The sequence below is a fragment of the Mirounga angustirostris genome, unplaced genomic scaffold, assembly GCF_029215605.1.
Source record: "Mirounga angustirostris isolate CCGP_5_RB_7025 unplaced genomic scaffold, mMirAng1.0.hap1 SCAF_16, whole genome shotgun sequence".
Taxonomy (NCBI): Eukaryota; Metazoa; Chordata; class Mammalia; order Carnivora; family Phocidae; genus Mirounga; species Mirounga angustirostris.
The window spans coordinates 11,627,569-11,653,805 of NW_026991724.1; the positions used below are offsets into that span (position 1 = coordinate 11,627,569).

Consider the following 26,237-nt stretch of genomic DNA (forward strand, 5'->3'; position numbering starts at 1 on the left):
GTTAGCATAGCAATCCAAAGGGAAGACAGACTGGATTGTTGCCATGGAAATGGACAAAAATGGATGTTTTCAAGAGACAGGAAGTTAAGATCAACAGGACTTGGCAGTGGATTATATTGTGGGGGTTACGGGAAGGAAAATGACGAGGGTGACTCACTTTACAGTTTATTTGACTAGATAGATGGTGGTACCAATTTCTGAGATATCTGATGACCCCCCCCCAGGATCAGTGCCTCTTTTTTTTTTTTTAAAGATTTTATTTATTTGACAGAGACACAGCGAGAGAGGGAACACAAGCGGAGAGAGGAAGAGGGAGAAGCAGGCTTCCTGTGGAGCAGGGAGCCCGATGCGGGGCTCAATTCCAGGACCCTGGGGTCATGACCTGAGCTGAAGGCACACGCTTAACCGACAGCCACCCAGGCGCCCCAACTTCTGTTTTTTTTTTTTTAAGATTTTATTTATTTGTCAGAGACACAGCGAGAGAGGGAACACAAGCAGGGGGAGTGGGAGAGGGAGAAGCAGGCCTCCCACTGAGCAGGGAGCCGATCCCCAGGAGTGGGCCAAAGGCAGACGCTTAACGACTGAGCCACCCAGGTGCCCCGATCGGTGCCTCTTTAAAGGCAGAAAAGGGAGGCAGTTGCAGATTAAAGATGTTGGAGAGAAAGGAATGAGGAGCAGGGTCCTTAGCCTTGGAGGTTGCCTGTGGCCCTTTTCCTCAGAACTAGAGAGAAGGATGGGGTCAAGTAAGCTGCACTCCTGTCTCCTCCAACTTTTGAAGGGTGCCAAGAAGAAAAATGAATTTCTCATCTTTAGGAACTGAGGTATACAACTGCTGGATGGCACAGGCTTCTGAATTATCCAGACAAGCTATGCTACTATTCCTGGCAACCTGACGGTTTTAGACCCACGCTATCCAATATAGCAGCCACTAGCCACGTGTGGCTATTGAGTATTTGAAATGTGGCTGGTCCACATTAAGATGTTAGTGTAAAACACACACCAGATTTCTTAAACTTAAGTATGAAAAAATGTAAAATATCTCGGTTTTTTAAAATATTGGTTACACGCTGAAATGATACGACTTTGGACACACTAGGCTAAATAAAATATATGATTACAATTAATTTCACTATTTCTTTTCACTTTTTAAAATATAGCTACTAGGGGCGCCCGAGTGGCTCCTCGGTTGTCAGCTCAGGTCATGATCCCAATCGAGCCCCGGGTCGGGCTCTCCATCCCCTTGGAGAGTCTGTTTCTCCGTCTCCTCCCCGCTCGTTCTGTTTCTTGCTGTCTTTCTTTCTCTCCCTCAAATAAATAAATAAAATCTTTAAAAATAAATAAATAAAATGTAGCTACCAGAAAATTTTAAATTACATTATCGGGCTCAAATTTTATTTCTGTGGGACAGCGCTGTTTTAGACAGAAATTCAGACTAGTGTTCCAAGATACGACCTCATTCTACTATTTGAATCATCTTAACGAAGGAGTCAATCTTCCACTGGACCACTTGCCCAGAAGGACTACGAGGGCCAGCGTGCACTGCGCGCCTTTGGGGGCGGGGCCTGAAAGAGCAGCCTCTTTGTGATGTCACGTCCGCCATTTACGGCGATTCTCCTCGCTCCCACGGAGGGCGCACACCTTGGAGGTGGGAGGAGAGCGTCCGGGAGGCGGCCGAGGGCGCGCAAGTGGGGGGGGGGGGGGGCAAGGCTGCTGGGTGAGCTGGGTGAGCTGCCAACGTTCTCTATTGTGTGAGGTGTGAGGGACCGTGCCTCCCCCGGCGCGCGTCCCGTTTCCCGGAAGTGCCAGTATCCGCTGTGGGCGAGCGCGGGGCTTATGGCCCCGCGGCAGCGTCCGCGCCACCCGAGGAGGCAGGCGCGCGGGTTGTCGCTGTTTCAGGAGCCTAGAGCCTGTCGGGTAACCGGCCGAATGGGCTCCACCCCGGCTCTAGAGCCTTCCGAGAAGGGGCTGCGGCTGTGGCGGGGTGAGTGCGAAGGCCAAAGCCTTTTCTCCCTGGCAGCCGACCTGCCTTAACTTTAGGAAGTGGGTTCTTAAACGCTTTTTGCAAGTGTTGCAACATGCGGTCTTGTGGGCAAAGAAATGCCTGTTTAACCGAGCTGTTGTTTCATATGAAGTTATGAACCTAAGAGTGGATTTGGAGATTTGGATTTTAGTGGACCTAGTTTAGCAAAACATTGATTCATTGCAGCTCCTGTGCACGCTCACCCAGACAACTACGTGAATGAGAGGATGGAATAGTTCTGGGCTGCATCATCTTAGGGAGTCAACGTTACTTCTGGCAGGTTCTGTCTTCCCTAGCTATTGTGGTTCATGGTATGTGCCTCTGGCTTGATTGCACGTTGATGCCTTGAAATGAGAAGGGAAAATCCCTTCCAAATAGAGGATTCTAGGATCTCCCATGCTTTTCTTTTGCCTGGAGAGATACATGGCCTCCTGATTCTGACTTTAAAGTCACAGTTTATGTCAGTTCCTGCCAGATTCTGGTTTTCCATCACTGTGGTCTGATTTACCATGACCATTTATTGCAGCAGCAGGCCTCCACATTAGAACTCTTAAGATTTTTTATTTATTTATTTGAGACAGAGAGAATGAAAGACAGAGAGCATGAGAGGGAGGAGGGTCAGAGGGAGAAGCAGACTCCCTGCCGAGCAGGGAGCCCGATGCAGGACTCGATCCCGGGACTCCAGGATCATGACCTGAGCCGAAGGCAGTTGCTCAACCAACTGAGCCACCCAGGCGCCCCACATTAGAACTCTTAAAAGATAAACTGAGGCATATTAAAAATTTTAAGTTTTGGGGGAGGGCAAAAACAAATTCCAGTTCGGCAGCACCAAACCAAAAGTGGTTAGGAACACTGCAGATCAGAGCTAGGGGAGAGACTTACAAAGAGTGTAGCAAGAAAGGAAATTACTTGGTTGCAAAAGTTTAAGCCTGGGTTGGCTGTTTGTGATTGGTTATCCTTAGTGTTTTGCTTTTTTTTTTTTTTTTTAAGATTTTATTTATTTATTTGACACAGCGCACAAGCAGGGGGAGTGGCAGGCAGAGGCAGAGGGAGAAGCAGGCTCCCTGCTGAGCAGGGAGCCCGATGCAGGCTCGATCCCAGGACCCCGGGATCATGACCTGAGCTGAAGGCAGTTACTTAACCAACTGAGCCACCCAGGCGCCCCGTGTTTTGCTTTTTTAACTTAGAGGCATGTACAGACTTAGATCATGGTTTGCTTACATAGGCCACCATAACATTAGAGCCGCATCAATCTAATGGCCTCCTTGTTTAATTTAACTCAATGCTGGGGGCTCATTGTAGAAATAGCAGTTTTCAGAAGCTGCATGCATTGGGACTCAGTAAAGCCTTTTTTAAAACAAAAACAACAAAAAATGCTGAGCTGTATCCATCACCATATGATCTCATTCTGCTAAGAAGCTTTTCATACATTTGAGTCCAAGTGAAATCATTGAGTGAGCAGAGACAAGAATAGAAGAGTTTCCTAGCGAAGTAGCCTCTCAGGTCTGGTCTGCTTAATGGTTTTTTATTCATGGCTTTACATTGCCGTTGCAGCTCCCTTGCTCCCCAAGGAGCTCAAGACAATCAGGAACGTGAAATGTTCCTTTTTTTGGAATATTAATCATGGTTGACAGTAACAGTGCTTAACGTTGTAGCAGTTGCTTTTTATGTATATTACTTAGTCCTCACAATAACCCATAGATTAAATACTACTGTTACCCTATTTTAACAGATAAAGAAACAGGAAGAGAGAGGTTAGGTAATCTACCCAATTGGTAGCAAAGTCAGGATTATAACGCAGAAAGGGTAACTCCAGCGCAAAATCCTGTGAGGAGAACGCTCGACTGATGAGAAAGCTCTGGGCTGTCACTTCTCCCACCTGCCTCATAAAACGTTATAGGAGAAATTAAAGCGTTTTCTTGATGGGGGTCATCAGTGGAGATTTATTAGAGGGAGATAAAGAGTCAGTCTTCTGGGAGAAAGTCGGAGAAGAGAAAAATAAAAGGTCTGAAAAAGAGGATGGAAAAGAAGACCATCTGCCCAGAAAGATAAACCATATATGGTTAGAGTCTGCCCAAAGGCAGCTGAGGTCTGCAGTACCTGACGTGCTACTTCCAAATGAAAATTGGAGTAGCAAGGATATTTCCCTCTCATGCGCTTTTATTTTTGTAGTAGGTTCAGATTCATTAGATACATGTCAGATGTCCAACATTTAAAAAGAAACAGCTTTAAGAAATAGGGTGTCTATTGGGGTTGGTGGAATCTGGGACTTACTTGATCTTTCCTTAAAAATGAAAAGGGGAGGGGCGCTTGGGTGGCTCTGTGGGTTAAGCCTCCAACTCTTGATCTCAGCTCAGGTCTTGATCTCAGCGTCACAAGTTCAGGCCCCGCGTGGGGCTCCACGCTGGGTATGGAGCCTACTTTAAAAAAGGGGGGAGATGGGCACCTGGGTGGCTCAGTTGGTTAAGCGACTGCCTTCGGCTCAGGTCATGATCCTGGAGTCCCTGGATCGAGTCCCGCATCGGGCTCTCTGCTCGGCAGGGAGTCTGCTTCTCCCTCTCCCACTCCCCGTTTGTGTTCCCTCTCTCGCTGTGTCTTTCTCTGTCAAATAAATAAATAAAATCTTTAAAAAATAAAAAAATTAAAAAAATTAAAAATTAAAAAGGGGGGAGAGGGGACAGGGAAGTAGTAGAAGAAAATGACCATTACAATTCCAGGTAGAAAAACCTCTGTATGAATGCAGTCCGGCTACCCTGAAAGCTTGTTGAAGCACCTGGGCAAGAGTTGTAGCATCTTGCGTTGGTTCTCTTTTCTGTACTTCCAATGGCTGTGGTTTTTGATCAGGCTCAGCACTAACTCAGACCATGTGGACCGCAGATGAGATTGCCCAGCTGTGTTATGAGCACTATAGGACCAGGCTGCCCAAGCAGGGGAAGCCTGAGCCCAACCGTGAGTGGACATTACTAGCAGCCGTGGTGAAGATAAAACCTGCAGCTGACCAGGCCTGCGGCGGCACTAACAAACCAACACAAGGTGAGGCCTTTTCACCTCCCAACGCTCCCTCTCCCTGTCAGAGATGGTAGGGGAACTGTTCATGGCCGGGTAGGGACAGTCCTGGCTGGTGTCAGCTGCAGTGGTGGGCAGTACTTGCAGTGGGAGCTGGCGGTGCTCGAACCACATTTGACATTTTATAAGAGCTCTCCTAATGATTCGTTCTTTTCCTCTCAGTGACAAAGGAAGTTGTCTCAATGGGAACAGGAACGAAATGCATAGGCCAGTCCAAAATGAGGAAGAGCGGTAAGCCTGGGTAGGATTTAAACAACGCCTGTCTAGGGAGCTTTGGCAACCACCCTGCATTTTGTCCTTTCCTCTCTTCCTGTTAAAGGGGCCACATCAGGGGCGCCTGGGTGGCTCAGTCGGTTGGGCGTCTGCCTTCAGCTCAGGTCATGATCCCAGGGTCCTGGGATCGAGCCCCACATCGGGCTCCCTGCTCCGTGGGGGGCCTGCTTCTCCCTCTGCCCCTCCCCCTGCTTGTGTTCCCTCTCTTGCTGTGTCTCTCTCTGTCAAATAAATAAATAAAATATTTTTTAAAAAGGGGGGGGCCACATCACTGAGGTGGCTGACCTTTCCATTCCCCCTGTCACTCCATTGGGAAGGACAGTACTCATTTTAAGAATCGGAATACACAATGGAGGCAAAGGCCACCAGGAACATGCTTTCTGCATAGATTGGAAGTTGGCCAGTATTTTCATGCGCAAAACAAAAGTTCCCTGGACTTAGCTGCTCCCCATTAGGTCCAGGGCCCCCCAAGAGCAATCTCGAATTACATGGAGATTTGGACACCAAAAAGACTGGAAATCCCTTAGAGATCTGGCATCTTCACCTCCTGCATCCAGTTAGCAGATTGCTTCCCAAGTTTGCTTTCCCCATTTTCCCAGCCTTGCCTTCTGTGTGCCAGGACCACTGTGGATTGAGTTTGATGGAATTGTATCACCCCATGCTCAAGTGTGATATCAGGGTACTAAAGACTTGGATCCCTTTCCTCCAGCTATTTTCCTATAAAGCAGTCGTTCCCAGCTATGGGGAGATTTTTGTCCCCCAGAGGACATTTGGCAGTGGCTGGAGACATTTTTGGTTGCCACAACTCAGGGGAGGGCGATACTATACTTCCTGCCTCTGGTGGTAGAGGCCAGGAATGCTACTAAACATCCTACCTTCCACAGGACAGAGCCTCACAACAAAGAATTTTCTAACCCAAAATGTCAGTAGTGCTGAGTTGAGGAACCCCTGCATTGCCATCAGCGATTGCAGTACTTCCTGACAGTCCTCCAGGAGCTACATGGCCGTCTTGGCCGCCGGGGGAAACCGCTGCGTTCTACTGCTAGGAAACAGGGCCTCTCCAGGTTCTTTATGTCTTCACTAGTGTCCTGTCTTTGCCATAGGAGACATCCTCAATGATAGCCATGCTGAGGTCATAGCCAGGAGGAGTTTCCAAAGGTAAAGGCACATCCCCAGAGAATGTGACTTAGCCTGCCATGGGGAGCCCCAGAATTTGCATTTCTAATAAACTCTCAAGTAACATTGATGATGTGGGTCTGTGAACTACACTTTGAATAGCCCTGGTCTAGACCGTGGTTCTCGTGCTTGATTTGCATCAGAATTATCTACATTTATGAAAAACCAGATTGCTGGGCCCTCCGCCAGAGATTCTGATTCAGCAGGTCGGGGGTGGGACCTGAGAAGTTGCGTTTCTAACAAATTTCAGATGATGCTGGTTCAAAGGCCACACTCCGAGAATCACTGGTCTAGATCATTCTCGTAATTCCAAATCACTGCCAGTCCCATCAGTCTCAGTAACTCTTTCTTAGAAAGTCATCAACCAGCCAGAGTGTTTCCCTTCACCGCAGAGATTGGCTGTTCATTCTGATAACACCTTGTGCCCCATTAGGTACCTTCTCCATCAGCTCCACTTGGCGGCCGCCCTGAAGGAGGATAGCATCTTTGTCCCCGGAACTCAGAGAGGGCTGTGGAAACTCAGACCAGACCTCTTGTTTGTGTTTTTCTCCAGCCATACGCCCTGTAAGTATAGTCAAGCCTTTGGATTAATGTTACGTTGTCTGTTTACTTATGTCCTCTTATCCATAGATACATTTCTCAAAAAAGCTCTTCTGGCTGCAGTGTAGCTGCAAAGAGTGGACAGTGCCTTTTTCTGAACAGGCCATGGTGCCTGATCACTTCTCCATCAAGGAGCAACATTGCAGTTCTCGATTCCCAGTTAGGATTGGGAAGCTTCAAGCTGAAACCCCACAAGGTCTGAAACCATCAGTTGGGCTTAGAAGTCCAAAGCCCTGAGTTCTATAGCGATTTATCCTGAAACTCATTCTGTTCATTCATTCAACAGATATTTTCTACTACTTGTCAGTTACAGTATGACATTGGGTATATGGCAGTGAGTAAGACTGGTCCCTTGCGTAGCCTCATAGAATCCTTTCTGGAATGTGGATCTAGTCATGATCAGTTCAGTTAAATTTTGATGAATTATAAGGGGATGTTCAGGTGCTGTGATTGCATCAGGCAGGAGGACCAGACATAGCCTAGGGGTGACCACTGTATATTTATTTGTCTTGAAAATGGAGAATAATTTCTACTCCTTTTAGATAGCAGCTTAGGAGGGGTAGTAAAATTTCCTTACCCTAAAACCTTTGAAGTAAGGATATAATATTGTCCTGTAAGTATTAAACTTTAAAACTAATACATGCAATTAGAGCAGATATAGGTAATGGCTCCGAGGAGACAGAAGAGCTGTCAAGACTTGATCATAGTTCAAATCAGAAATATAATGCAGCTTAAGGAAGAATGAGTCTATCAGAAAAGAATTGGTTGAGTCAAAGGCCAGAAAAATTATATACAGAGATAGGCAGGACTCATCCGTGCTTTCTTATGAGCAGCGGATACCCTGGTCCAAAAAAGGATGTTTCCTAACTCGGTGCTTCTCAAACTATAATATGCCTATGAATCACCCACAGATCTTAATAAAATGTGGATTCAAATTCATTAGGTCTGGGATGAAGCCTAAGATTCTGCATTTCTTTTTTTTTTTTTTTTTTTTTAAAGATTTTAGTTATTTATTTGACAGAGACAGCGAGAGAGGGAACACAAGCAGGGGGAGTGGGAGAGGGAGAAGCAGGAGAGGGAGAAGCAGGCCTCCCGCAGAGCAGGGAGCCCGACGCGGGGCTTGATCCCAGGACCCTGGGATCATGACCTGAGCCGAAGGCAGACGCCCAACGACTGAGCCACCCAGGCGCCCCAGATTCTGCATTTCTGACCAAGTCCCCATGATGTCAGTGGTGTTGGCCTGTGGACCACACTTTGAATAGCCAGGGCTTGGCTGATCCAATGGCGGGTGTAGCTTGTGGAGAGAGAGATCTGTGGATCACAGCTAGCCTGACCAACTAATTAGACCACATAAATCTGGTCTACAGGTTGGTCCATAGCCAAATGGGAAAAATCAGGACTATAGTGAGTTTTTCAAAAAGCTAATTTCTTTCCATGGAAAGGTTACGAGATTTTTATCTTTTTATTTTAAATAGTGGCAATTAGGAAAAAAAAATAGTGGTAATTAGGATTTTTAAAGATCTTGCTTGATGGAATACAAAATTGATCACCCCCTCTGTTGATCATAAAATCTGGAAATTTTACTGGTCTGTGAAATCAAAATCTAGAACTACTGACCTAACTGCCCTGGGCGAATGGGTCATCTTTTGAACTGTGATGCCCATGCATGGTTTGTCTGCAGGAGGAAAGGACATTACATGGAGAACGTGACTGTCCATCTCCCTTTGCCTTTAGTCCTCATTACTAATTGATAATTTGGTGCCTAGGTTAGCTGCTTCAGACTCTTACTTGTGAGTTTTATTAGCATGAGTCAGCATCTAGAGTTTAGGCATCTGTCTGGATCAAATCTCCGAGCCTTCAGAGTGGGAGGTGGGCCCCAGTCAGTTCTCCAAAGTCACTGTCACCTTGTGAGGTCTCTGGAACTCCACCAGCCAGCCTTTCTGGCAACAGTCCCACTTCTACATCTCTTGCCTTTCCCACTCTTAGGTTATAAAAGACTACAGATGTATTATTTACACACTTTAGAAAAGCAACACACTAGGTTAGTGTTTGAAGAAGTAGCTCCTTTCTCAAGGGGAAGCTATGCTTTTTACTAACCTCTGGTTTTCTGTTATTCTGTTTAAGCACAGAGTTAGGTCAGAATTCTCTGACCCAGCACAGGGAAACACCACTTGTATAATTCACTGCAGAGTCTTTACTGTGAAGATATGCACATAAATCTCCAAGATGGGGAAATTGGGAACATTTTTGCCAAAATATTTAACCATGAAATCAACCTCCCACTTTAGTTTTCCAAAGCATCTCACGGGATAACATTCCACAAAATGCACTTGGGAAACTGTGCTCATCGTAAACCAAGGGTTCTCAACTCAGGACAGTTTTGCTTCTCGGGACATTTAGCAACATCTGGAGACTTTTTTTTTTTTTTTAAGATTTTATTTATTTATTTGACAGAGAGAGACATACAGCGAGAGAGGGAACACAAGCAGGGGGAGAGGGAGAGGGAGAAGCAGGCCTCCCGCGGAGCAGGGAGCCTGATGCGGGGCTCGATCCCAGGACCCTGGGATCATGACTTGAGCCGAAGGCAGACGCTTAACAACTGAGCCACTCAGGCGCCCCTGGAGACATTTTTGATGGTCAGACTGGGAGGTGCTATTGGTACCTAGTAGGTAGAGACCGAGGAGCTGCTAACCATCCTTTGATGTAAAGGATAGCCCCCAAGCAAAGAATCATCTGGCCCAAAATGTCAGTACTAGGAACGTTGACAAACCCTGTTCTAAGCTAGTGTTTCCAAAAATTCCTGTGATGAGAACTACCTGGGATCTTTGTTAAAGTATTCTGCTTTCCAGATCCTCCCCACCGCAGAGTTTCTAACTCACTGGGTCTAGGTAGGATAGAGCCACAAAGGATTCTTACTCAGGAGATTTGGGCAAGTGTTCCTAATTCATCTCAGGTCAGCTAAGAAAATAGAATTAAACTTTGTTTCAGACAGTGGTTCCCCTGTCATCAGAATGACCTGGAGAGCTTATTAAAATACACACTGCTGCAGACCACCTCCAGAGTTCAGACTCAGCAGGTCCACTGTGAGTTCCAAGAATTTGCATTTCTAACAAGTTCCTGAGGGATGTTGATGTGGCTGATCCGGGGGCCTCACTTTAAGAACCACTGGTTTTTAAGGGGTTCCTTCTCCTGCAGGTGGGGATGCCTCCATCATTCCAATGCTTGAGTTTGAAGATCAGCCCTGCTGTCCTATCCATAGAGATTGGGCCAATAACCCATTAGTAGAAGCCAGTAGTGACCTGGAAGATCCTGAAGATAAAAAGAAATGTGAAGACTTGGGTAGTCCTGTGACCAAAAAGATGAGGCCTGAGCCTGGGATTCCTGACATTGTGGCCCACCATCAGAGTTTTGGCCATCAGGAAAGTGGCCAAGTCCCACCAAGTGTCAGTGGCTCTCATCTTACTGCAGAGGAACTGGCCACTGTCACCGGAATGGCCCCCAGTGGTGCCAAAGTAGTGGACGTTTATAGAACCGGAGCCAAATGTGTGCCGGGAGAAGCTGGAGACTCGGGGAAGCCTGGTGCTGCGTATCACCAGGTGGGGCTGCTCCGAGTGAAGCCCGGCCGGGGAGACCGGACTTGCTCCCTGTCCTGCAGTGACAAGCTGGCCCGGTGGAACGTCCTCGGATGCCAGGGGGCACTGTTGATGCACCTTCTAGAAGAGCCCGTCTACCTGTCAGCCGTGGTGATTGGGAGGTGCCCATACAGCCAGGAGGCCATGCAGAGAGCTCTGACCGGGAGGTGAGCAGGGAGGGAGGTCGAAGCAGTCTGAGAGGATGTCCAAAGAGCCTTTAAAACATCTATACGTTTTGATCCAGCGGTTCCATTGCTAGGAATTTGTCCTAAGGAAATAAGAAAGCGCTCAAATGTTTAGCTTTGTGTGTAGTCATGTTTAAGAAAGAAAAGAAAACCAGTGAAATGACCAGCAGTAGCTTAGGTGATTTTTGTTAAAACTAATATTGACGAATGTTTGACCTGGAAAGATGCTCATAATTTTTAAAGAGCAAGTTAAAAGATTATGATGAGTTCGTGTTGGTCTTAAAGTATATATGCACATAGAAAAAAAATTGTGGGAGGATATACACCAAGATATTGGTATGATTATCTCTGAGTTGTGATATTTTGGGTTTTTTTTCTTCTTTGTGGTTACTCTGTTTTTTAATTTTTGTGCAATGTACATATATATCACTACTGTAATTTTTAAAAACCATCAACGTCAGTGTCTTTGAAAGATTAAAGACAAAGGATGATCACTCAAATGTGGTCTTCCTAAGGAAGGGCAGCCAAGCCCAGTTAAGGCTATGGTAAATGAGGGCAGAGTGAGGCCATGGCCAGGGGAGGCCTCTCATGTCGGATGCACTGCTCCCAAGGCCGAGTCCGGGGAGCACACTCACTAATTCCACTCCAGGGGGGGTGTACCCAGGAGAAATGAAAACATGCATCCACATAAAAACTTGTATGTGAATGTTCATAGCAGTACCAGTCACAATAGCCACAAAGTGAAACAGTCCAAATGTGCATCAGCTGGTGAATGGATAAATGAAAGGTGATAGACTGTTACACTGGGTTATCAGCCCCAAAAAGGAGCAAAGGCTGGCTCAAGCTGCGACATGGATGAGCCTTGAAAGCTCTGTGCTAAGTGGCAGGAGCGGCATAGCGTATGATTTCACGGTGTGAAATGTCCAAAATGGGCAAATCCAGAAGTAGATTGGTGGGTGCTGGAGAAGGGCGTGGGGAGTGACTGCTGATAGGTGCAGGGTTTCTTATCAGGGGTGAAAGGTGATAAACTTAGATTGTGGTGACAGTGGCACAATTCTGTGAATATAGTAAAAAAAAAAAAAAAAAGAACCCTTGAATTATACATTTAAAATGGATGAATTCTATGGTATCCACTATTTCCCAATAAGATGTTTTCAACGAAAGCACCCCTATGCCCAAGACATTTTCTGTGTTTTCCATGCTTTCCCTATTCTGAGGCTTTAGAGCTGCTGTCCACTTGGTTCCAGAGCAGTGTCAATGTTGGCCTCTAGATGGTATGAAAGACCCAAGAGGGAAAAACGAAGCTTTTATATTATAGGAGAGTTTTGGTTTCTGGTGTGTTTGGAGGATTCCTTAGGAAGCAGATGCCAACAAGTTAATATTTCTGTTTAAGGGTTTGAAATCTTTCAAAGCCAGTACCAGGACTGGAGTTTAGAGTCCCTGAAGTCACTGAGAGGTGGTGACTCAGCTCACCGTTTTCACTTCAGAGAGATAGGAAGGGATCTTCCTCCGGCTGTAAGGCTCACATGATCTCGATTCTCTTCTGTCACACCCTCTCACCGAGACTCAGCGGTGGTGAAGGGGTCCACGGGCCTAGACTCTGTCTTCCTCGAGGAGCATGCCCAAACTGAGTGCATTTTCCCTCACATTTAGGTGTCGGAATGTCTCAGCGCTACCCAGAGGCTTTGGAGTTCAAGAAGTGAAAATAGAGCAGTCAGGTTTCCTGTTTGAACAGAGCCGCTGCGCAGTGCAGGCCAAAAGGGCTGACGGCCCGGGCCGACTTGTTCCTTGTGGTGCAGGTAAGGTATCCGCGCTCTGCTTGCCCTGGAGTAACTTTTCCCCAGACTGTGAAGTGGCCTGGGAGGGGTTGCATCCAGCCCCAGGAAGGCAGCTTGTTCCCTGAGTCATCAGTAGTGTAGGCTTGACCACCCTGAGGCAGGTTCATGCTCGAGCAACTTTCTCATCCTGCCTTAGCCTGAGGTTCTTCGTCTTCAGATAAGAATATCATTTCTTGGGCGCCTGCGTGGCTCAGATGGTTGGGCGTCTGCCTTCGGCTCAGGTCATGATCTCAGGGTCCTGGGATCGAGTCCTGCATCGGGCTCCCTGCTCTTTGGGAGCCTGCTTCTCCCTCTGCCTCTCTCTCTCTGTCTCTAATGAATAAATAAATAAAATCTTTAAAAAAAAAAAAAGAATATCATTTCTTAAACATTTAGTCCAATTAATAAAATGGGCAGAAGGCATGAACAGACATTTCCTCAAAGAAGACATCCAGATGGCCAACAGACACATGAGAAGATGATCAACATCACTCATCATTGGGGAAATGGAAATAAAAACTACAGTGAGATATCACCTCACACCTGTCACAGTGGCTAAAATCAACACAAGAAACAAGTGTTGGCAAGGATGTGGAGAAAAAGGAACCTCCTTGTACTGTTGTTGGTGGGAATGCAAACCGGTGCATCCACTGTGGAAAACAGTTTGGAGGTTCTTCAAAAAATTAAAACTGACCTATGCCAGTAATTGCACTACAGGGTATTTACCTTAAAAGTACAAAACACTAACTCAGAGGAATACTTGCACTCCTATGTTTATTGCAGCATTATTTACAATAGCCAAGCTATGAAAGCAGCCCAAGTTTGCATCGACTGATGAATGGATAAAGAAGATGTGGTGTATATACACAGTGGACTCTTGCTCAGCCATAGAAGAAAATGAAATCTTGCCATTTGGAACAATGTGGATGCAGCTAGAGTGTATTATGCTAAGCAAAATAAGTCAGAGAAAGACACACCATATTATCTCACTCATATGTAGAATTTAGTAAACAGAACAACTAGCAAAGGGAAAAAAGACAAACCAAGAAACAGACTTTTTTTTTTTTTAGATTCATAAGACAGAGCATGCACAAGCAGGGGGAGGTGCAGAGGGAGAAGCAGACTCTCCACCAAGGAGGGAGCCCAATGTGGGACTCGATCCCAGGCCCCAGGGATCATGACCTGAGCCAAAGGCAGATGCTTAACTAAGTGAACCACCCAGGTGCCCCAAGAAACAGACCCTTTAACTCTAGAGAACAAACTGATGTTATCGGGTGGGAGGGGTGAAAGAGGAGATGAGGATTATAAGAGTATGCCTATGATGAAAAAAATATGTCATTTTCTTATCAGGATTGTTATGAGGATTAAATGAGAAATCCTGTTTCATGCATTGACTGTGTGCCCAGCATAGAATAGGGGCTTAGTGGTTATTAGGTCTTCTAATGAAGATGATGAATGATGAACCTCTTTATATTACTAGATTCTGGAGGCCAAGCATCAGAGTGGCAGCCATTGACTCTGATCTGGAGAGAGAGGGAAATATTTTTGTGAAAACACTTCTGACGTTCACAGGAAACTGAACAGTTTTAACTCCAGAATCTTGTCTTTTCGTAGCCATCAGCTGGAGCGCAGTTCCTGAGCAGCCACTGGATGTCACTGCCAATGGTTTTCCGCAGGGAACAACGAAGAAAGCAATCAGGTGCCTTCAGGCCAGGTACAGCCATATTGGGGCAGAAGGAGATGGTGGTTGTGCAGGCACTGTTTACCACTATCTAATTCCAGAACATCTTCATGACCCCAGAAAGAAACCTTGAACCTGTTAGCAGTCATTCCCCAGGCCCTACTCCAGCCCCTGACATCCATGAATCGGCTTTCTGTCTCTGTGGATTTGTCCATTCTAGACATTTCACTACATGAAATCATATAGTATGTGGCTTATTTTACTTAGCATAAGGTTTTCTTTTTCTTTTCTTTTTTTTTTTTTTAAAGATTTTATTTATTCATTTTGACAGAGACCGCGAGAGAGGGAACACAAGCAGGGGGAGTGGGAGAGGGAGAAGCAGGCTCCCCACTGAGCAGGGAGCCCAACGCGAGGCTTGATCCCAGGACCCTGGGATCATGACCGGAGCCAAAGGCAGACGCTTAACGACTAAGCCACCCAGGCGCCCCTTAGCATAAGGTTTTCAAGGCTCATCCCTGTTGTAACACGTATCAGTCCTTCATTCCTGTATACCATTGTGTGGATCTGACTACTGCTTTTTGTTTATCCATTCTTCCATCGATGGACATTTGGGTTATTTCACTTTCGTGCTATTAGAACTGGTGCTGCTGCGAATTTTTATATAATGAGCTTTTAGGTGGACATACGTTTTCAATTCTCTTGGGTATACCTTGGCGTGGAATTGCTGGGTCCTATGATAACCCTGGGGTTTTTTTCTTTTTTGAGGAATTGCCAAACTGTTTGCCACAGCACCTGCACCATTTTAAACTCCTACCAGCAATGTATGAGTCTCAATTATCCTACCTCCTTTACCACACTCATTATTGTCTGTCTTTTTTATTGTAGCCATCCTAGTGGGTGTGATGTGCTATCTCATTGTGATTTTGATGTGCCTTTCCCTAATAAGTGTTCATGCTTCTTTTGATGTTGAGCGTTTTTTTCATATCCTTATTAGCCATTTGTATATCTTCTTCGGAGAAATATCTATTCTGATCCCTTTGCCCGTTTTTAAACTTGGTTTATTTATCTTTTTATTGTTGAATTAAAAAAATTTTTTTTTAAGATTTTATTTATTTATTTGAGAGAGAGAGAATGAGAGACAGAGAGCACGAGAGGGAAGAGGGCAGAGGGAGAAGCAGACCCCCTGCTGAGCAGGGAGCCCGATGTGGGACTCGATCCGGGGACTCCAGGATCATTACCTGAGCCGAAGGCAGTCGCTTAACCAACTGAGCCACCCAGGCGCCCGAATTGAAATATTTCTTTATATAATCTGGATGCTAGTCTTTTATCACAGACATATTTGAACATATTTTCTGCAGTTCTCTGGGTTGTCTTTTCACTTTTTGAAAGGGTCCTTTAAAGCACAGAAGTTTTAAATTTTGATGAAGTCAGTCCGTTTTATCTTTTTTCCTTTGATGGTTTGTGCTTTTAGTGTCACAGGTAAGAAACCATTGCCTGATTCAACGTCACAAAGATTTGCTCTATTTTCTTCTCATGGTTTTATAGTTTTAGCTCTTAGGTTTATGACTTTGACCCATTTTGAGTTAACTTTTCTTTAAGGTGTGAGGAAGGGGTCCAACTTCATTCTTTTGCACGGGGATATCCAGTTGTCCTGCTGCCATTTTTTTGGAAAGACTGTTCTTCCCCCTGGAAGATTTTGAAAAGAACACTTTCTTGGGCTTTACCACTAGGGATCGTGGTTTCATTAGGTGAAGCTTGGAACCCAAGAATCATTTGTGAAGCTCCACAGTGATTGGACTGGCAAAAAGGGCACCATGAAAGCAGGATTTTTTATCTTCAAATTGGCTTTTACTGAAATGTAGAGCATGAGGTCTGCTGGACATGGGACTCCCTTTGTATTTGAAATTCATGCATCCGCCTTACTGGTTTTTCTTTTTCTAAATGTTCAGATGATCCCACTCTGCTTTTCCCTCCCAGTAGTCTTTAATAGCCTGAGGGTGGGAGGGGCTGCAGGGGAATGGCCTCTCCACCAAAGGCATTTACATCTCGGGTCAGTGAGCTGCCCCTGAGTGACTTTTATAGGATCCTACCATTTACAGGTACAGTTAACCCTTGAACAGTGGAAGGTTTAGGGGCGCTGATACCCCTTGCGTTTGAAAATCCATGTATAACTTTTGATTTCTCAAAACCTTAACCACTAACAGCCTGTTCATGACTAGAAGCCTTACTGATAGCATAAACAGTTGATTAACATGTATTTCATATTCTGTATATATTGTATACCATTTTTTTTTTTTTTTGAGAGAGTGCACACATGTGCATGAGTTGCAGGGAGGGACAGAGGGAGAGGGAGAGAGCATCTTAAGCAGGCTCCACACCCAGCGTGGAGCCCATTGTGGGGCTCCATCGCACAACCCTGAGATCATGACCTGAGAAGAAATCAAGAGTCAGACACTTAATTGACTGAGCCACACAGACACCCCCTTATATACTATATTCTCACCATAAAGTAAACTAGAGAAAAGAAAGTGTTATTTAAAAAATTACAAGGAGGGTGTCTGGGTGGCTCAGTCGGTTAAGGGTCTGCCTTCGGCCCAGTTCATGATCCCAGAGTCCTGGCATCAAGCCCCCGCATCTGGTTCCCTACTCAGCAGGGAGTCTGCTTCTCCCTCTCCCTCTGCCCTCCCCCCTGCTTGTACTCTCTCTCTCAAATAAATAAAATCTTTAAAAAATTATAAGGAAAGTACACTTACAATACTGTATTTATTGGAAAAAATCCTGTGTAAGTGGACCCTGTGCAATTCAAAGCCATGTCATTCAAAGGTCAACTGTAGTTCTTTTCACTCTGAGTTGTTTTTCCATCTCTTTACTATTTCCTCATAAAAAGTTGTAATTAAAGTTTACAGGTGGATTTGTTTCTTTTTGATATGCTTATTTGCCGGCCCCAACACAGACAGCAGTAACAACTTACATCTCTTTAGACTTTTATTTTTTGTGTATTTTTTTATTATTATGTTATGTTAGTCACCATACAGTACATCATTAGTTTTTGATGTAGTGTTCCATGATTCTTTAGACTGTAAAAGAGAAAGTTTTGTTCTTCGCAGCCACTAACCAGGGTTGAAATGGCCTAGTCTGCAGAGTGAGTGACAGTGACAAAATTAGGGGTGGAGATTTTGGGTCAGTTTCTCCCCAAGCGTCTCCAGGCTTCGGGCCACTGTTTACATCTCTCAGGGGACTAGCTGTTAGCCACAGACCAGGGTGTGTGGGCAGGGCGGGTCGTACCTTCACAGGGACCACATTTCCTGCAGAGTTCCAGCTCTGTGCACAGGCCGGCAGCAGCCCCACCCACCCGGCTGTGGCTGCGGTTTGTGCTTTGCTCTTTGCTCGGGTACCAGTGCTCTTCCCTAGGAATCCACGCCCTCTTTTACCTTCAGAGCTCAGCTCATCTACCCCTGCCTTCTGGCTCACAATTACCATCCTCTTTTCAAATTCCTGTAGTGCTGTTCTCCCGGCTTGTCCCAATACGTTGGTGCTCTCTGTTGACTGGGAGCACCTCACGTTCCCACACTCGCTCTGTCTCCAGTTATCCACATGACTTTGGACGGCCCAGTTGCTCTCCAGGCCTCCGCGCACGCGTGCGTCTCTGTCAAATGAGGATGTTGGAGTAGATGATCTGAGGTCTCTGACAGGTTGTAGATGTCTCTCCGTTTAGAAGGCAGACTCCGTACAGGGAGGAAGTGGAGGGGGGAAAGAGCAGAAGCTTTACGGTTCAGGAGACATATTTAATTCCTAGTTCGCTTTCTCCCCAGGGTGTGACCTTGGGCACATTACCTCTCTGAGCCTCCGTTTCCCCACCTGTAGAGCAAGGGGAACTAAAAGTGTGTTTCACCCGTGAATGTGGTAGAAGTGCCGGCAAATGTGGTGCAGGCTTGCAGCAAACACCTTGTCAAGATTGAGTTCCCCTTCGCTTGTCCAGAGAAGCGTCATACTCTGTGTGGAAGAGTCAGTTTCTTCTGTTCTAAGGACTCACAGGGTTTCTCATTGCTCATTCCCTCGTGCTGGCATCCTGGGACCACCTTCTTTAGAACTGTGGGGAATATGAATGTGGACTGCAACATTAGAGACATTTAATATACTAATGCAATAGGAAAAGAAAATATTTCATTTAAGTCCTTGTGTTCTTTTACACACAATGCAATAATAACAGACACCAGGTAAAGGACCCTCATTTTCAAGAAGCTTCATTTTACTCTTTTCCCTTAAGTGTCAAATTCTCTTCCCATCCCAGAGCATCCCGGAGAGATCATTACATGCCTCATTGGATTATAAAAGAAAAGGATGAGGGATTAAAAAAAAAAAAAAAGACACCTAAGTGCATCTGAGTTTGTTAAAGATAGGAGATAGGGCCAGATTAAGAATACCAATTAGGGGCGCCTCTGTGACTCAGTCGGTTAAGCATCTGCCTTCCACTCAGGTCATGATCCCAGGGTACTGGGATCGAGCCCCGTGTTGGGCTCCCTGCTCAGCAGGGGTCTCCTTCTCCCTCTTAGTCTCCCTCTATGTCCTCTCCTCTCTCTCTCAAATAAATGAAATCTTGAAAAAAAAAAAAAAAAAACAATGTAAATGTGTAATCTCTAAGAGATTATACATGTGTGTATAGCTTTCCTGGCTCTTTGATGCACCAACCAGCAATGTTAACCAACTCACCAGGAAGAACCTAGTATCCAAGAGTGTAATCCTTGCTGCTGAAAGGAACCCGGGCTCCTTGGAGAGAGGCGGCTGCCAGGATGGCTGTGGATGATTGTTGTGCTCCATAGATGACCTGAGTGGTTACTAGTGAGTAGGTCTTGTTGACGGAGGAATTACTAGTATGGTCACTCTGTTCTGCTGTTGAATAAATCTTCAAAAAGGTCTTATCTCTCTGGAGGGAGCTCTTTTTGCCGCAGAGGAGAGGTTCCCAGCATCCCCCTTCTGTCTTTATAGGTATGATACCTTAGCATTACTCACAAGGCGATTGACTTAGGCTAAAAACATTGATAAGAGAAAGGGCTGTTTGTTCCTCCAGAGAGAAGAATGTTGGAACCATTTACAGAACTGGTCTCAAGAAGCTGTTAAGCTCACACTGATGGCTTCTTACAGTGACCCTGGAGGCCTTGACATTTCTCTACAATGTTGGTGGTAAATCGAATCCTTTAGGGCTCCTTCCAGTGCGGTTTAAGTGATGTGTTTCTTTAACAAACCTTGATGTGGAGCCATCTCCAGCTCCAGATGGGCACGGTTGATTGCTAAGGTTTCTTGTTTTGGTGGATGCTTCATTAATGCTCTGTAAAAATAAAGCCAGATGCATAGTTGCACATCAGTGGCCCCTGGGCTGTAGCAAAAGTTTCAGGGGTCACCTCTCAGTGTTTCAAGGGGAAGCGCGAGCATCTGGGCAAGACACTAGTTTATTTTTGCTGATTTATTTTGCTGATTCTGGGTGGGTGAGGTGGGCAATGGAAATGTTGAGTCTGTAAGACTGTCTAGGCTTCCTGAACAATAAGATGTGTGGTCCCGTCTCCTAAAATGATGAAACAGACTCAGAAATACGAGAACAAACTGGTGGTTGCCAGAGGGGAGGGAAGGGAGGGGATGGGTGAGAAAAGATGAAAAGGATTAAGAAGTACAGACTTCCAGGGGTACCTGGGTGGCTCGGTTGGTTAAGCTTCTGTCTTCGGCTCAGGTCATGATCTCAGGGTCCTGGGATCGAGCCCCACATCAGGCTCCCTGCTCCTCTGGGAGCCTGCTTCTCCCTCTGCCCCTCCCCCAACTTGTACTTTCTCTCTCTCTCTCAAATAAATAAATAAAATGTTAAAAAAAAAAAAAAGGACAGACTTCCAGTTATAAAATAAATAAGTCATGGGGATGAAGAGTACAGCATGGGGGTACAGTCAATAATACTGTAATAACTTCGTGTGGTGACAGAAGGTAACTATGCTTACTGTGATGAGCATTTCCTAACATGTAATTGTCAAATCACTACGTTATACACCTGAAATTAATATAATATTGTAAGTCAACTCTACATCAATTTAAAAAAATTGCCATGGGGCACCTGGGTGGCTCAGTTGGTTGAGTAGCTGACTCGATTTCAGCTCAGGTCGTGGTCTCAGGGTCCTGGAATTGAGCCCTGTGTTGGGTTGTGTGTGTATGCACGTCCGTGCGTACTCTCTCCCCCTCTCTCTCAAATAAATAAATAGATCTTTAAAAAATAATCACCATCTTGGAGGTTAGCTACCACGATGCTATTTTAAGGAATTTCTTTTTACTTCATTTTCTGGTCACTGCTGTTACAGTTATTTGTTTTTCCCTGTTGCAGTTAATGTTTGTATCCAGCAACCTTGTTCACTCTTATTATTATCCTAATTTATCTGGAAATCCTTTTGCATTTTTTTTCAATGTAAACGATCTTTTGCAAATAGTATTTCCTTTCCAACCCTCCATTCCTTTAATTAATTTATTTTTTTCTTGACTTGCTATCCTGGCTAGAACTGACAATGTCACAAACATCAGCAAATAATGACTTACTCCTTTTATTTCTTGTCTTACTGGCCAGAACCTTCTGTGTAACATTGGATAAAAGCAGTGCCCTTATCTTATTCTTGATTTTAAGGACATGAATTTGCTGCAGGTTTTTATAGACACCCTTTTTGGACGTAAATACTGTCTTTCCTCGTCCTCATTTGCTAAAAGGTTTTAAATCATTCTGTGGATCTTGAACTCTAACAAATGCTTCTCTGAATGTTTTTTCTCACAATTTTTTTTTTTTAAGATTTTATTTATTTATTTGACAGAGAGAATGAGAGAGAGCAAGCACATGAGAGGGGGGAGGGTCAGAGGGAGAAGCAGACTCCCTGCCGAGCAGGGAGCCCGATGCGGGACTCGATTCAGGGACTCCAGGATCATGACCTGAGCCGAAGGCAGTCGCTTAACCAACTGAGCCACCCAGACGCCCTCTCACAACTTTTTAAAAAGATTTTATCTATTCATTTATTTCAGAGAGAGAGAAGGAGAGCACGAGCAGGGGGAGGAACAGAGGGATAGGGACAAGCAGACTCCACACTGAGCATGAAGCCCGACGCGGGGCTTGATCTCCCAACCCTGAGACCATGACCTGAGCCGAAATCAGGAACCGGCGCTTAACCAACTGAACCACCCACGCGCCCCCCTTTTTTTATTTTTTAAGATTTTTTTTATTTATTTGAGAGGGAGAGGGAGTTTCTCACAATTATATTACATTTCTCCTTTAATCTGTTAACAAAATAAGTTTCATTAGTTTTTTGGCTCTGGGTTTTTTTGTTTGTTTGTTTGTTTTTTAATGTTAAAGGAACCACATATTGCCAGGCACCAATTGCCACTCGAGCTCAGTTAAGGCCCAGGGGGAGCAGCTTGTGAGGGCTCAGGGCCCCCTGCTAAGTAGCCTAGGTGCCAGCCAGGTGAGGGAGCTTTTTGACAGACCGGACACTTCCCTATTTCCCATATCCCCGTTTGGCCACAGTGTCCAAGCTGATGATACAGTCTGTGAGAACGGCAAAGGCTCTGCTGTGTAAAGAGGAGATTGCCCCTTGTTGGCACACATGCTTCCCTACTCTAAATCAGCTCATGAACTGTGAAAGGGAGGGAAAGGAGGCGTGGATGGCATGGAGGGGCAAAAGCAGGAAGGCCCCGGTGGGCTGGTGGCCAGGTGGGCTGGCCACATTCACTTCCCCTGATGTTCCAAACTATGGCCTGCATGAAGCTTCGTGGTAGAAGCAAAGGACTGGCCTCAAAGGCCCACAGTGCCCAGAGGAGAGTCAGTCCAGTGCTCGTCCAAGTGGAATTTAGGACCGCAGTTCGCACAGGGAGCAGCACTCGAATCTGAAACCGTTGCAGTGTCTTGAGCAGTATTACCCACAGGGCCAGCTCCCTGGAAAAGAGGTAGCCTGGTGTGGCTGGTAGGTGTCCTGGGGGGAGCTTAGTAAAGCCACTTCTGTCTTTACCCCACTTGAACCTGTCCCCTTGATGATTTCACCGCTGATGACACTTTTTTCTTTTTTAAGATTTTTATTTATTTATTTGACAGAGAGAGAGAGACAGTGAGAGGGAACACAAGCAGGGGGAGTGGGAGAGGGAGAAGCAAGCAGGCTTCCCACCAAGCAGGGAGCCCGATGCGGGCCTCGATCCCAGGACCCTGGGATTATGACCTGAGCCGAAGGCGGACGCTTAACGACTGGCCACGCAAGCTCCCCCTGATGACACTTTTTTTTTTTTAAGATTTTATTTATTTATTTAACACAGACAACGAGAGAGGGAACACAAGTAGGGGGAGTGGGAGAGGGAGAAGCAGGGAGCCAGATTCAGGGCTCGATCCCAGGACCCTGGGATCATGACCTGAGCTGAAAGCAAACACTTAACAACTGAGTCACCCAGGCGCGCCCCCTGATGACACTTCTTAAGATGAGATTCCTTTTTTTCCCCTCACCCAAATCAGGTCTAGATGTTCTTCATGTGAAGAACAGGTGGAAATGGGGGCTCTGGCGCATTCAAACCTAAGAAAGCTCCGTGTGAAGCCTGGCATCTCTGATAGGGGCTGGTACATGTTAAACACTTCTAATAAACCCTCTTTGTCATCTGTTTCCAAACAGATCCCGGATCAGCAAAGTGGAACTCTTTAGATCATTTCAGAGACTGCTAAGCAGTATTTCAGAGGACAAGTGGCCAGACTCCCTCAGGTGATGCTGTAGACACCATGTTGTTTTGAAACTCTAGGAAGCTTGGGGTTAATTCTGGCTTACGAATGGCAGGAGTCCGTGGGCACTTAATTACCACCCGTGCACTCCTCTCTCCCTGGGGCTCTGATTGCAAACTCAGATGTGAGGTGTGCAGGGTGGGTTGCTTAGTCGTGCAGAGTTACAGAGGACTGGAGCGGGGGGACTTGGGGCTTGGCCCGTTCCAGGCTCTCCTTTCACCTTCCTCCAGAGGGAGAGCAAGGCAGATACATGAGTGTGTGGGGAGCAATAACGTCTGTTAGGAACATCACTCTCTTCTCTTTCTCTTTTGTTCACATCAGTGGTTGTGAGCTGCAGCTTCACGATTGAAATTGCTTCCAAGCAGGAGCATAGAGAACTCTAAAACTGCTCTGGGGGCAGGTGGGTGGGGGCAGTTCAGACACTAAATACCCAAGGTCATTGCCCTCACTTCCTACACAGACGCAAGCTGCTCACACTTCCGACCACTGCCTACAAACTCAGGGTTTCCCACTACCCCCTTAGGTTCATTTGTTCTCTGGAACAACTGATGAATTCAGGAAAGCATTATACTGAACAATTACTTTGTAATGTAAAGAATATGAATCAGGACCAGCTAAAAGAAGGGACACGTAGGGCAAGGTCTGAGAAGGTCCCAAACAACTCGTCTATGTCCTCAGGATGTGTCACCACCCCCCCCAGCACATCACTCTGTATCTCCAGCCAGAAGGGGGACCCAAGTTTCGGTGTACAGAGGTTTTACTGTGGTTTCATTACGTCAGCCTGACTGAATAGTTTGCCACGTGATGTGACTGAACTCATTCACCATCTCCCCCTCAGGTCAGGAGGTCAGACTGATAGCACAGACCCCACTGGACTCTGTGGTTAGTCTTTCTGGCATGGCCAGCTCCATCCTGATCTGTCTCAGGCCCACCAGGAGTCGCCTCATTAAGTGTAAACTCAGGTGTGGTCAGAGGGGCCCACCATGAAGAACAAAGACATTCCTACCCCCGGGGAAATTGAGAGGGTGTGGTGGTTCCCTCGCAGCAACTGGCAACAAGACCTGCCAAATTCTTTATCGTACAGCCATGGGGAAGGTAAGGTATTGCTAGAAACTTCTCTATGAAGAAGTTGGCCCCTTGTTAACTACCGTGCATACTGCAGTCGGTAATGATGTCCTGCAGTCAGTTTGGTCAGTGGTCTGTTTGCTCATTTTTTGTCTGGAAAAATGAATCAAACTGACCAGGGGGTTCCAGACATTTTGTGTGTCAGTGAAAACAAATCTGAACTAAGATCAGGGGAGACTTTATTCAAAAGGATCATTGCAGTTAGAGAGGGGCTGTTAAAGCCACAGCAGGACTGATGCCAAAGCGAGGACACGGAGGTCGTATGGTTTGTAAGCGTCTAGGGCGGGCGGGAAGGAGTCTTCCTTTCTGGGGAGCAGTGAGCAAGGCTAGAAAGAACTGGGCAGGGAACATGGGATGCACAGTCAGTGTGAGGGGACAGGTGGATAGGAAATGTCTTTTCTTGAAATCAGTCTGTTCTCGGTGGGGTGGGGGGGTAGTTTGTTAAGAAGGGGTCACTACACATTCTGATGCGCACTCACGCTGAGGAGGGGTCAGAGTTCAGGGCCTGGGAGAAGGACAGAAGCATAACTAATGTTGGTCAAGGAAGCAAGAATTTTGTCCAGATTGGTGTGTGGGTAGTTCAGCTAGTCATTGAGACAGAATGGGAGTTTGGAGGGTCCGTCATAGGTAGACCGAAGGGGCATCCATGAGTCTTATAGGGAAGGGGACTTCTTTGCAGTAAGCCATTTCCCAGAACACTTTAAACCAAAAAGTAGTTATTCCTGTTTTATCTGATTCCACCAGGAGCAGACAAGACTAGCATTGTTTATTATCACTTGTTTCAATTCATGTTGCTTTCTGGTGAATTTCCTGCAATGGAGAGAGAGTTGCTATAGGAAAGCATACCAAAATCTTCCCGTTCCGAGGTCTGTTCCTAGGTCTCTGTTAGAAATCTGTCCGGCTGCTGGCTCAGTTGGCCAGCATGCTGAGCTGATCCCTGAGAGCCTGTGTGCTTGCTGGTGTGTGCCTTAGGATGCGGAAGCTGGAGACGTACCACGAATACAAGGAGGCTGCATCTGCTTACCAGGAAGCCTGGACTGTGCTTCGAGAGCAGGCCTTCGGATCCTGGATCAGACACCCACCGGATTATGACCAGTTCAAATAAGAAGGGCAAACTGCAACACGCTTGTTGGCAGCAGAGTGTTTTCCAGCTCTTCATACTGGACTGCTGCTTCCTTTGTTTTCTTGCGGCCTTAGCGTTTCTTGCGGCCGCGTCAGGGAAAAAAGAAAAATAAAAGGTCTGCTATCTACCAGAGCGACCTATCTCTTCGGACAGAATTCTGGATCACGGAACAATCTATCCTTGATTGAAGTAGCTCCCTCTGCTAACATGGCATCTGGCTGATGACCTTGGCATCTGTCCTAACTTGTGTGTTACTGCTTCTCTAAAATATGGAATAAGAATTTGGAATGTGATGCTTTAAAAGGATTCTGCAGTAGCTCCATTCTGTGTGTTCCTACATTGATTTGGCAGGTATTTATGGGGCTGAGATGATGCTCAAATCTCTGCAAGTTTTAGAGCTTCCTTTGGCGTAGTGGACATGTTTTGTGTACCCAGCCTTTCTTCCTTGGGGGAGCCACCCTATCCTGCTCTGCCCATGGAACTTGGTTGAAGCAAACCTTACTCCCTGGCTGTAGGAATGGGAGCCAGCCCTGGACAGTCCCGGAACTGTGTGAGAGCTAGCAAGAAAGAGTCTCTCTCCTCTTGTACCAGGAACTGTAAGGGCCACCACACAGAGATGCGGGCAGCTTGAGCATGAAGGCAAGAACGAAGGAAACCAAAATCGCTCCCGTGACCTTGTCCGGATGCCAGTGCCCACCGTGGACTCCAAGTATGTGAGATAAAATTGTATTGTTGTTTTCATTAAGCCTGGTTGAGTAGATTTTCTGTGGCT

The 26,237-nt window shown here is 46.0% G+C and overlaps 1 protein-coding gene across 6 annotated transcripts; it reads left to right on the forward strand.

Annotated features, from left to right (window-relative positions):
- The first annotated feature begins 1,590 nt into the window (after positions 1 to 1,590).
- ADAT1 (adenosine deaminase tRNA specific 1) lies at positions 1,591 to 26,206 on the forward strand. 6 transcript variants are annotated; one of them, XR_010408133.1, is made up of 11 exons: positions 1,689 to 1,981; positions 4,865 to 5,053; positions 5,249 to 5,317; positions 6,463 to 6,517; positions 6,969 to 7,099; positions 10,331 to 10,934; positions 12,606 to 12,751; positions 14,384 to 14,483; positions 23,114 to 23,200; positions 24,056 to 24,312; positions 25,315 to 25,552. XR_010408133.1 is itself a non-coding variant. In XM_045890711.3 (10 exons), exons 2-10 carry the CDS (start codon positions 4,885 to 4,887, stop codon positions 25,445 to 25,447), a joined length of 1,494 nt encoding a protein of 497 aa, XP_045746667.1. In that variant the 5' UTR covers positions 1,591 to 1,645; positions 4,865 to 4,884; the 3' UTR covers positions 25,448 to 26,206. The 6 variants fall into 6 exon arrangements, 4 of the variants coding, with proteins under 4 accessions (XP_045746667.1, XP_064437050.1, XP_045746666.1 ...); XM_045890711.3 differs by lacking the exons at positions 1,689 to 1,981; positions 24,056 to 24,312 and adding an exon at positions 1,591 to 1,645 and having other exon boundaries at positions 25,315 to 26,206; XR_006793491.3 differs by adding an exon at positions 19,519 to 19,631 and having other exon boundaries at positions 23,114 to 26,206.
- Positions 26,207 to 26,237: the final 31 nt, after the last annotated feature.